This window comes from Pteropus vampyrus, unplaced genomic scaffold (assembly GCF_000151845.1).
Source record: "Pteropus vampyrus isolate Shadow unplaced genomic scaffold, Pvam_2.0 Scaffold233, whole genome shotgun sequence".
Lineage (NCBI taxonomy): Eukaryota > Metazoa > Chordata > Mammalia > Chiroptera > Pteropodidae > Pteropus > Pteropus vampyrus.
Genome location: NW_011889014.1, coordinates 1,216,191 through 1,228,273, shown reverse-complemented (window position 1 = coordinate 1,228,273; position 12,083 = coordinate 1,216,191). Strand labels below are relative to the sequence as shown.

The 12,083-nt window shown below is 41.4% G+C and overlaps 2 protein-coding genes and 1 long non-coding RNA gene across 3 annotated transcripts in view; 2 read left to right on the top strand and 1 right to left on the bottom strand.

Moving 5' to 3' along the window:
- SOD1 (superoxide dismutase 1) overlaps nucleotides 1-7,161 on the top strand; it is a 7,736-nt gene extending 575 nt beyond the window's left edge. The window contains exons 2-5 of the mRNA XM_011373845.2: nucleotides 3,246-3,339; nucleotides 4,810-4,879; nucleotides 5,657-5,774; nucleotides 6,840-7,161. Coding sequence (XP_011372147.1) covers nucleotides 3,246-3,339; nucleotides 4,810-4,879; nucleotides 5,657-5,774; nucleotides 6,840-6,947 — 390 coding nt within the window. The 3' untranslated portion in view covers nucleotides 6,948-7,161. The remainder of the gene's footprint in view (nucleotides 1-3,245; nucleotides 3,340-4,809; nucleotides 4,880-5,656; nucleotides 5,775-6,839) is intronic.
- Nucleotides 7-2,797, top strand: LOC111728855. Its single transcript, XR_002775978.1, has 2 exons — nucleotides 7-624; nucleotides 1,367-2,797. It is a non-coding gene; the product is annotated as an uncharacterized LOC111728855 (long non-coding RNA).
- A 2,242-nt stretch (nucleotides 7,162-9,403) lies between the features above and the next one.
- Nucleotides 9,404-12,083, bottom strand: part of SCAF4 (SR-related CTD associated factor 4) — a gene marked incomplete at its 5' end in the record, with an annotated part of 36,444 nt that continues 33,764 nt past the window's right edge. Inside the window, one exon of the mRNA XM_023519719.1 lies at nucleotides 9,404-10,703. Within this exon, the coding sequence (XP_023375487.1) occupies nucleotides 9,769-10,703 (935 nt within the window). The remainder of the gene's footprint in view (nucleotides 10,704-12,083) is intronic.

Here is a 12,083-nt window from a genome sequence, read left to right as displayed (position 1 = left end):
GGGGCTGGGCCTGGGCGGGATGCAGGGCGGGCCGCCCGCTGGGTGCCAACTACTCGGGCCCGGGAGGCAGGAGAGAGCGCGAGGGAGGCAGATCAGCCGCCTTCAGGGCCTCGGCGTCTGTAGGCCCGGGCGGCGACCTGACGCTTTTGGAAAGGCCGTGGCCCTTCCTTGCGGGGTCGTTTTCTGGGTCTTGAGGATCCTGCGACTCTCAGTGGCGCAGTTCAAGGCCCGGCCCGCCCTGGAGCTCCGAGAGCAGCGAGTGCGCCGGGCCGCAGGGTGTCGTCGCATTCGTTATCGCTTTGGGGCTTCCTGTCCCACTGGAGCTCTCTAGTTCAGGGTCCTGCAGACCCTGGCCCACAGGCCACATCCATCCGGAACTGATATTTGTACAGCCAAGAGCGGTTTTTATGCGTTTATGTTTAAAGGGTCATGAAAAACAAGAATAGGCGACAGTCCGTATGCGCCCCTTTACGGAATAGTTTGCTGATCCTTCTACTCTGGGTCACGGTCAGGCTGTAAGGGCCAAGAAGATGACCCTGGACAAAGCTCCAAAGCTCCGAAAAGCCAGAGTTCTTACCGACTCCCTTGTTGGGGGTTTTCCAGAGCAGCGGATTTTAACCGTGGGTGCGTAGATCTGGAGAGTTTTTTAAAAAACAGATTACAGGGTCCAAGTCCAGACCAGTTACATCAGAATTTATTGGGGTGCAGTCCGAGCAGTGCTGTTTTTAAAGTTTGCAAAGCGGTTCTAATGTGTACCGAGGGTGGAGAATTACTGTGGGTGGAAGGTAGTGGATGGGGTTTGGCGTGTTTCCGTTCGCAGCGGTGGAGTGTTTTCTTTGCATGCAATTGTCACTTAACTCTGGTGTTAGATCATTTGTTTAACCAGATTCTCTGGAAAGTGACTTTGACATCGCTCTACCAATAGGTCTGTTACTGAGATGGTAGAAAACAAACTTTTGAACAGATTCTGTAACATAAAGGACACAGAAATACTCGTTATTGATCATGTAAAACACGTTTTAAGGGAGGTGCTTGTGGTAAGACTTTCCCCCCAAATCTTAGTGAGGTTAGCAGCTGGTGGTAATTGTTGGTAGTTGGCTTGTTATTCACTAGAGATTATTATATGAGTGATATATATATGTGTGTGTGTATATATATATATGATATATATATCACTCATATAATAATATATATATTTCTGTATATACTTTTAAAATGGTTTACAGAAATGTGAGTGGCCCATCTGTGAAATTTACACAGGGGAGCACACCTATATTCCAGCGTAATTTTTCTCTTTAAGTGGTTTCCAGATTTTCTGGAACAGGCCCTCGGCATTTGACTGAATTTTGCCGTTTTCATTTGCCAGGCTTCGTTTTGTCGTTCCTCTGGTCCCACTAATTCGCCGATACTAGAGATTCTGAGAATTCTCTCAGGCCACTGAAAAATGGCTCCTGGCGTTACGTTCAGAAGCCAGGCTGTGAATCCGTACGGAACCGAGCTCCTGGAGTTTTCCACCTTCCCTGGGCAGCTTGAACGCCTTCCTCCTTTCTGTTCCGTTTTGGTGGTGGTGTTTGTACCTGATAAAGACACTTGCATAGTTAAGCATTACAGCTCTACAGTCATGGAGACACGTTAAATTGGCAATAAACTGTATTTGGCCTATTGAGTATTTAAATTTTTGGATTATTTTCCAATATTTTAGAATTAGAAAATTTCACCTGTCAGTCTGTATTTCTAGCTTCTCTTGAAGAATTTGGAGATCTGCCCTTACTGAGCCTTCAGTAGACCAGGGCAGCACTGTGCTGGCCCCGTTGACACCCCTGACATGTTTTACTCCTTTAGATAACAACCTGGCCCTACAGGGTTGCGCCCAGGAAGCATACTATGAGCTACTCATGTGCTCTGTGCAACATCCATTAAACGGAGGCTCGAAGAACCTGCCCTGTTTGTCTCTCTGTGCTTTTGATAACACAGTGTATTTTGGGAGAGGACATTCATGTTTGAGTTTCTCTAAAATTAAAGGTTGTACTCCGAAGAATCATAGTATATTCTCAAAAAGAAAAGCAAAAAAGGGCAGCAGTCGCCACCCTACTTGATTTGAGCAGTGGTATTTATCCTGTGGAAAGTCACATGTTCAAGGCTAACTAACACCTCTTGCAACCGTTGGTCTTGACTATTTAAAAATAAAGACGGTATCCTGTGTATTACTGTGTGGTGTGGGTGCTTGTGTATATTTTTAGTTCCTAAGATCTTTGTACTTGTAATGGTAACTTACTTGATTTCTGTATGTAGCCAGCAATACCATTACCCATCACCATAGCCTGAATGACGATACTTCTGTGTTATTTTCACCTGCTTTTGTGTTTTTGTCTTTTTGGTCTCAGTAGTTAGAGCAGAAAGGTTACTGAGGTTTCAGTGCCTAAAAAGACTTCAGAAAACAGTACCTCCGGTCAGAGACTAGAATTAGTCCTCTGGGGACAGTGGGATAGGTTATTTTCTGGCTATGTATCGAAAACGTCTATGCTGGAATTGTAACGTACAGCTGAAATATATGTAATCTTGTGTACCAGTGTTACCACACACAAAATTTATGCTGGAATCTGATAAGCACCCCCTGGTGGAGAGTGGAGAACAGGGATCCTAGGGCGCAGCCAGTTGGATATTTCCAGGGTGCCTTTTTCCCTTTTTCTTTTTTTAAGGCAAATCTGTATATTTGCTATGTGAAAAAGTGTCTGTATGAAAAAAAAAGGTTCCAAAAAGCATGTGCTAACATCTGGGTTAAAAAGTTTGATATGTACACATATCCTCACCATGTACACATATAACCTATTCAGAAGTATTTACAAAATAAACCGGAACCTATTAATATTCATTGTAAGAGAGACAGAACTACAAAGCCTGCAGATCCACCGTTGACGTGCTCACTGCTTGCCACTCTGCTAGGTGCCTTTTCTGTGCTACTTTGTTTAGTCCTGATACCTGGCCACGGGGCTGCTGGTGAGGAGTGTTAGAACAAGGTACGGTCACCATCTCCCTGGGTTCGGGATGGAGGCCTAGAGCAGGTAAGCTACTTGCTGGAAGTTCCCTGCTGGGAAGCGGTGGGCCTGCGATTTGGACACAGGTGTGTGGACTCCCAATGCCACGTTCTTTCCACACTCCTGTGAGTGGTAAAGGTGTAATTCAACTGTTGTCTTTGCTCAGGGCACTTGCTCTCTCAAACGTCTCGCACTTTTCTCCGAATACAGAGAAATGGGCTGGTCGTGGTCTCGGGAACCATCACAGGATTGACTGAAGGTGACCATGGGTTCCACGTCCATCAGTTCGGGGATAATACACAAGGTGGGTGCCAGCCTAGTGGCCCATACCTGTTTAACCTGGTAACGTAGACGGAACTGAGCAGCACTGTCCCCAAACATGAAAAACGCTTAAAACATTTAAAAAAAAAAGGTTTCTATGACTACGAAGGTCAACCTTAGGGAGATGAGCCACAAAACTAGTTTTTGACTCAAGTGTGGAAAGGAAGGAGTTTGATGGGTTTTTTTGTTTTTTTTTTTTTTGATCGTGATTATGGCTTGATTATATAAGAGTCTTAGGTGTTTTTTAAGAAAAACAAAAAATTCAGTTACTTTCTTACCTTTTGTGTGATCCCAGGTGTTCTTGAGGTTGAGAGCAGGTGCTTTAAGCGCAGGGTCTGCATTTATTTGCCTTACCTGGTAGGAGTGCCACACCTCCAACGCGAGGTCCTTAGCCAGAAGTAAGATACAGACTGAAGATAGAATGTAAATTACTGGGGCTTTGGATTGAATTTCATTTTCTCACTTTGGGATTAGAAGCAAGTTAACAATTTATGGGTTAAAAATGCTTTTAGTAATCTTTTGCCATATTTGAATAATCTGACAGTGTTTAGACTTTACGATGAGAACTTGATTCATTTTGCTGGACCTTGTTTTTAATATTCCATAATTTGGTTCCTATAAATAGCGATTTAATGGTCAGATTTGATCTACTTCAACAATTATAAAATGTCTCGTTACTTGGTTTTGCTGCCTCTGCCTTGGGAGGTCCACTGCTCTATGGCTTTGACTTAACTATGCTGCTTCCTGTGTCTTGCTCTCTTCTCTCCTGGAGGGGAGGGTCGGGGGTGGGGAAGGGGTGCTGGGTGGAAGCCATGAACAGTGGAAACTTCCCATCAGCAGCTGGATGAAGGAAGCCATGTCACAAAAGAAGCCCTGCCGTGTGGTGGTCGTGTTGTATGCATGGCCATGGGAGCGCCCTTGTTACAGGATCCAGCTGAATGCTGTTCCCCCACCCTCCTCGGGGTCGTGCGAGGCCACAGCCTTGGCCCTTGGACATGAGGCGCCCTTTCGCCCTTTCGTATTCTGCACACACCAGGTTGAGGCCACAGACAGGAGAGCTGCTTGGTGGTAGCTGCTGGGGAGATAAGTTTTTTGTAGTTAAGGTATTCTGCCTTCTTACAGACCAGGATCATAATCATGGGGTTTTAACAGACGAACTGTTGAAGATCAGGTGTTGGCCCTCTTATTTTTACAGGGCAGTGAAGAAACTAAAGCCCAGAGAATGGCATTAAGTTTACCAGTGTCACAGAGTAATTAGAACTTGTTGCTACACCTAGCCCACTTTGCTTATACTAAGGTGTTGCTTCCTGTTTGTATCAGCCTAGAAGTCATGATGTACGTCAGTTCTTTATTTAAGGTTTTAACCATTAATAGTTTTTTAGAATTTACTTTGGAATTTAGCTACTTTTTTCTTTTCTTTTTCTTTCTTTCTTTCCTTTTTTTTGGTAAATAGGCTGTACCAGTGCAGGTCCTCACTTCAATCCACTTGGCAAAACACATGGTGGGCCAAAGGATGAAGAGAGGTGAGTGACCAAACGCTTAGTTCTCAGTAACGGAAATCGCCTTTTGGAGTCAGTGTGGCTCTGCCACCTGCAAATTGCATGCTGACGTAATTGCTCTCGTCCATGTAACTCCCTGCCTCCAAATGCTGGAATGCTAACGTGACTGCCTGGGCTGAGGAATTGACAAATGGGGACACTTAACACGATTTGGTTTCGTAGCATTTATTGAATATAGAACTAATACAAGTGCCAAAGGGAACTAATACAGGAAATGTCATGAATAACAGTACTGTCAACCACTAGCAAAATAAACCATCATTGTGAAACATAGGAAGCTTGGTAGCTAAAAATTCGATATTGAAAATTCGATGAGAGTCCATTCGTATGTGTTTGGTTTCTGAGAGCCTTTCAGGAGAATATTAAACTTAAGGACAAGGATTAATAAGTTTGTAACAGAAGCCTGGGGGGCAGAGCTTTCTTAGCCATGCCAAGAGTTCATAGGCATAACTCAGTGACTGAGAGCACATCGTTCAGCGCTCTGCCTCTGAAATTAGAGGTGTCCCCCAACCCATGACTCTTCCCAGGGCATCATGTGTAGACTCGAGGCCTCGTTTAAAGAGCCGTGTGTCTAGACTGCCTACTTACTTGTTTTAAAATTTGTATGTGTCCCCAAATTTTGTCAATCTGGAAAAAGGGCTTTTATTAAAAATTTTGAGTTTTTAATTTTGTTCATGAACTATTCTGATGTTAAGTTAAATGGAAAGCATTCCTAGTCTCTCCATTGCTTTGCAACATTAGGCATGTTGGCGACCTGGGCAACGTGACTGCCGGCAAAGATGGGATGGCTCACGTGCACATCGAAGACTCTATGATTGCCCTCTCGGGAGACCATTCCATCATTGGCCGCACTATGGTGGTGAGTTTTCGTGTGATAAGGATATGCGTAAGACTTCTTCTAACACAGTCCTGTATCTTCGTGATTTCATGATTATTAATCCTGGTTTCTAAGGGTCCACATAAATTGTACCATTAGTTCAGATTAGAAAAAGCAATTATTTTATTGGATGATTACAGTGAAGATAAATTATCTAGGTCAGTTAACACTGTTCTGCTAAGATGCAGTAGTAAAGCAGATTACATTTGATCATATTATATCTGTCTTGCATAAACAGTAGTCTTTAGTTTTAAAACAGCCAGGTTTTCTTGCCGCTATTGGGTTTTCCCCTTGTAGTTAAACAGGACATTTTGTTGATTCTAAAATCTTGGACAGACCTCAGTATTAACATTCGTGCCTGCAGGTCTCATCCCTTGTTTAATGTGGGGGAAGTGGGTGCCCCGTTACCCTTGGGAGCTGCATCTGGTTCCTGCAAAACACCAAGTCGTCTCCGGTGCCTGCTGCAGAGGGCAGTTAGCATCCAGCAGTCACTTCCTTTCAGTTGACCCTTTATCCTGAGAATTTTCTTCAGCCACAGTTGAGAAGCAGAAAAATGCTTTATAAATGTTTGATGAGAAGAACTTACAGTACTCCTTTTAAATAGTTCAAGATAGTTTTACGGTTACCTCTTACGTTATGGTCGATTAAGCACGATTTTGATATATCTTTTTTTGGGGGGGGTTCCACTTTCCATTTTTTTCTCAAAATAATTTATAGTATAAAAGAATGACTACTATAACTAAGGTTACTAAAATTTCTTATAGAGGATTAAGATCAGCATGTGATAGCCTGTAACAGAATTGTTTGAGTTTTAATATTTCATATAGAGATAGCAACTCTTACCTAGCGTTTAAAGGTAATTTATATTTTTGCATCATCAAACTTTTAGTACCACTCTTTATACTACTAGAATAAATGTTTCCCTAGGGTTATTTTAACACGCTGTTTGCTATTTTTAAGTGGTTCTTAGAGGTCTTTGGGTATTGTTGGGAATAGATGGTAATTACTCGATAGTCCTAAGTTATATGTTCTTAAAATTTTTTCAAGGTCCATGAAAAACCAGATGACTTGGGCAAAGGTGAAAATGATGAAAGTAAAAAGACGGGAAATGCTGGAAGTCGTTTGGCTTGTGGTGTCATTGGGATCGCCCAGTAAACATTCCCTAGGACAAGGTCTGAGTCCTAGTAACTCATCTGTTGTTCCCTTGCTAGTTGTAGAAATTTAACTTGATAAACATTAAACACTGTACCCTTAAAAGTATAATTTGTGTCTTTTTTTAATTGCTTTAAGTACCTGTAATAACTGATTTACGATCACTTCAAAGATTTGTATAATTTTATAAAACTCAATTAAAATGTCTGTTTCAGCGCTATTTGTATTTTGCCAGACTTAATCACATATGAGTATTACACTTAATTGTCTACGTTTCTTCAGTTCTCATTCAATCCGGCGATAACAATACCCGATAGGGCACTGTGTTTTAGCTTATTAAAGTATCCAAGTTGAAATTCTAAATGAGCTCCGATATACATAGAGCTCGAATTGAACAGATTTAGGAATATACTGACAGGTATTTGAGAGCTCTCCTGAAAGTTTTAAATGAGATAATCAAGATGTTTAAATTTTTAATAGCTAGTCTTTTAACTAAGACTAACTTGAACTTTAATCTTGGGCAAATAGGCTATTTGTCAGCTTTAGGGAAATTAAGGAGCTTTTCCTACTTATCCGCTTACCATTTGATTCAAAAAGTACTTGTTTATATTTTAAAATGTAGATGTTATGACTTGAGAGCTCTTTAATAACTTAGTGAAATTGTGAACGGCACAGTAGAGTCTCAGTTAAGAATAAGATTAATTTACCTACCTGCCAGAATGGTACATATTCCACTTTTGAAGACCTGTTAACATTTAATTTATAACAAAAGTAGAAGTTGGCACGATCTGCTTTCAGATTAGCCCTTTAAAGAAATACCCTATAGGGACTACACCAAGGGAATGTTTCTGCGTTCTGGCTGTTTAAGAATTCACACACCTGATTAGTGAATTCGAGTCAGTTTCTCAATGTAGGTACTCATGTACCTGTAAGAGAATGCTTTTAAATGAAATGGTAATCAAGTTTGACTGTGGATTACAGTTGTCTATTAATTGAAAACTAAAATATTTCTGGTAGCGAAACCAGAAAAAAGTTAAAATTCTGATCATAAATATGTGATGCACTCTTATCAAATGTGATCACATAGAAAAGTTAATTTCAAAAGAATTTATAGTGTTTTCAAAGTTAAAGTAGGTGATAAAGAACAATATGCTCATGGTAAGAGGTTAAAACTTGTCAAATAGAGAATTTAAAAACATTTCACTAGTGTATAACCTTACATTATGTGGGATAAGACTCAAGTACAGGGACTCCCTTGTGACCTTTAAGGCCTCAGGTGTAAGCGCTACCACTTTTAGTACTTTTAGGGTTTTTATGTGCAGATAGGGTGATCTCAATACTTTCGATTGGAAATACAGGCTGCAAGTTCTTGAAATCTGAACACTAAGAATAATATAGGATGTCTGTTTCTTCTCAGAAGCAGTTAGGACTTTTAAACTTCTTAGTGGGCCAACATAAAACTCCAAAGCGTTATCATTCAAGCCTGCAGGTATGAAATGGGATTTCCTCTTATGTTCTAAAGGCAGGAGCACAAGAACACTGCCCTAGATATATTCTCCCCATCAAAACGATCTTGCTGCTCAGTATTATTTAAAAACCAAGTAAAGCAGCTTCTCCTAGGGGTGAGGGTAAAGAAAAGATTAACTGCTCAGCACAATGAAACTAGGACAGTTAAAAAAATGTAACTTAGGAAAAAAGCTTCGACAAGACCACAGATCCTCGGATTGTTAACAGCAGGGCCTTCCCTTGGCACCAGGCAGCAGTGTTAGGTAAGTGCTTTTCCGTGCTACCTCGGGTATAGCTTTGATTTGGCTTTGGATGTCTTCACGTAATTGTTCTTGTAACCTACAACTGTTTTTCACTTAAAACAATTTTAAGCGAGGAGAGAAAGTACAGGTGGCAAAACGTCCAGTCTACCTCTGCCCAGCAGGGGAGATTAAAAAACCAGTCAAGAAAGGCAACAGGCAAGGCTTATAGGAAACAATAGGTTGCACTGAAGTCCTTAATGGTATAAGACAAGCTTTTATATTGCAAATGTTATCTTCATTTCTCACATCTTTTTGAAAAATTTAATAGGATGGTAAGAAAAATACCCAACCTTTCTAAATAAGTACTATCCAGGCAATCAGATAACGCATAGTACAACGGGTAATGCTAGGATCCAACTTTGCCCCCAGCAAAATTTCTTCACAAATTAGGGCAACATTTACCTGGAAGCCAATGGCTAAAAAGACTCGATCAATTGAATTGCAAAACTAAGATTAAAACCAAAGTCTACCTTATGAAACACTTTTAAAAATCAAAAGTACTACAAATGAAAGTGTTTGCAAACTACATAAGATGTCTGTTTCCATCACATAAGTCTAATTTAGATTCCCACACAGTATCAACAGCTCAAATTCTGATGAACAGTCCTTTTCCACCTTAATGCAGTATATGAAGAATAGCACACATTAAAGTTTGTTACGAAAATAGAGTTTATTAAAAACATCCCTATTGTTTTGTGGAGCTTTCACCGTTACCTTGTCTTAAATTAAAAAAAAAAAAAAATAGAGAGCACTTCTAATTAACGATTTGTAAACTTTTTAAAGTCAAAACTTTTAAAAAGTTACAGCAAAAAGGGTAATATTTATTCATATTTTCAGTATTTTTTGTTATTTTGTGGCTATTTTTAAATAGAAGGGAAGCAATCAAATTGCTTACCATTCCCCACCAACTACTGCGGGGCTGTGATATAGCAGGAGCAAATATAATACAGCATCTGTACACCTCAAACTCTACACTCCAGCAAGTGTCACTGTCACATTTTAACAAATTCCAGTCTCTAACGAGGAGCCTCTGCTGCTGAGCCGGAATCCTTTTCGGGTTCAACGGATGAGGTAGCCTCAGCAGGTAACTCTTCAGAAGGTTTTACGATTGCAGACTCCGGCTCCCCCTTATCAAGTTCTGAAGCAGTGTCTACATTTCCCACTTGGCTAATGGAAGGTTCAACAATTTTGTTACCACCTGCCCTGTCTGTCACCTCGGGCTTTTCCTTTCCTCGGTTTTCTTCCTTCTCTCTACGAGACTCTCTATCTCTAGAATCTCTCTCTCTGTCTCGATGCCCACTAGAACGTCTATTTCTCTCTTCCAAGTCTCTGTGTCTGTCCCGGTCAGGGCTCCTTCTTCCCCACTCTCTCCTTTCACGATTACTACTATCTCTATCATCATTACGGTTCCCATACCGTTCCCGGTCATTTTCCACCCTATTTCCGAAAGATCTTCTTCCAAACCTTTCTTGGTCTCTACCTGAATTGAACTGCTGCCTGTTATCATTTCTAAACGGTTGCGTTTGCTGCTGCGTTGGTGGTGGCTGCTGAGTTGGTGGTGGCTGCTGCGGTTGTGGTTGTGGTGGCGGCTGCTGCTGCTGCTGCTGTGGCTGTTGCTGCCTTCCGTCTCTGTCTTCAGGACCTCCCGGGCCCGGGCCCGGGCCCCCAAGCCCTGGCATTCCACCAGGCCTAACAAAGGGGCTGTGTGGTGGAAAGGGACCTTTCATTCCATGAGGTGGAGGCATCCCAAAGCCCCCGGGGCCTGGCGGTGGACCTCTGTGCATCATGTGCGGTGGCATGGGACGAGGCGGCATCAAAGGAAATCGCTGTAAATGAGGTGGAGGCATTCCTGGCGGGCGCTGGAGTGGGATCAGGCCAGGTCGGGCTCCAAGGAGGCCAGTAGACGGTGCCTGGAGCCCAATTACAGGACCAGGTGCAACTCCTTGAGTACCTAAAGCAATAAAAATTAAAATGTAAATAAAAGAGAAGATGGCATTGCATTTTCAACGGTCTCCTGTGGAGCTTGAAGCAAAATGAAATTCAATCCAGAACCAAAATTTTGTATTGTTTGTGTCTACCGAGCATACAAATACCTGATGTGAGGACCCCATAACTTAAAGATACACTATAGAATATGTACACTATAGATTATGTAAAGATACACATGATTAGTACACTGTATCCATTAGTAGCTAAGGTAGGTAAACAACAAAATAAGCTGGAAAAGGAAATTGTAATATACCAATTTTCGGAAAGAATATGTCAAAATCTCCTAGAGCTTTCATTAGTAGCTATTTACCACTCGACATACTTAAAACACTGGAGAAACACAATGTGCTAAGTCCTAATGAGAGAGAGAACCAAACTATTCAAGTCGACCAAAAGTGATTCCAGAGGTACTCTTAGAAAATTTTACACTCGAAGTCCTAATCTGACTTCATTACTAGAAAAAAATGAGGTCGCTGACCAGAAAATTAGTAGAGGGAGATCTCTTAGATTCCATGTCATTAAAATGCCTCATGTAGTTATTGTACAGTAAGCATTAAACACGAATGCTTCTAAAGATCTGTACCCAAACGCAGAGGACCCCTTTCAAAGCACAGTATGTGTAACTTGCTACCTGAAATGACTGCTGAATAATGCTGAGTGTTCAGCCATTCACTTTCTATTCACTTCTCAAAGGACAGCAAGACTGATGAAAGCTGGTGCTGTTGAAAGTGACGAAACTTATCAGCTTTAGTTCCCACTTACATGAGGGTCTGCTCATGTTTTAGTGTAAGAATTACACAAACTCAACAATCTGTCACTTATGATGACACGGGAAAGAAGGAAGGATTCCTGTTTTGGCTCACCACTTAAGTAACAGAAAGCCACTGTTTTTCTCTTAGTTTATTTTTCTGCAAATATAAACATCACAAGGCAAATACTGTATGACCAATAGGAGTTACTCTGACAATGGAAAATGTTCCCGTATTGTTGGAATATGCTATTTGCCCGTGTACCACAGAATGGTCTTTGAGCAAGTCATGGTTGACTATCGATTGCCAACGGTAAGAGAAAGGCTTGTGCGGGCCTGAAAGAAAAATGACCCAAGAGCACACCCAACACTTTAAGCAGTTTCATATTTTCCCCCCGTGTTATTTCATATTTACATCTTCAATCACTTCCTCTCACTTGCTTTAGTAAACACTTAACAAGTCCTGTTTACTCCCAGATTTTCTATATAAACACTTAAAACTGTGATAAAAATTTCTGCTTCAGGTTTTACCCTTCACAACACGTGGTCCAGTCCTGTTTTGTAAGACTTCAGCACTGGGTAGTGGACCGAAAA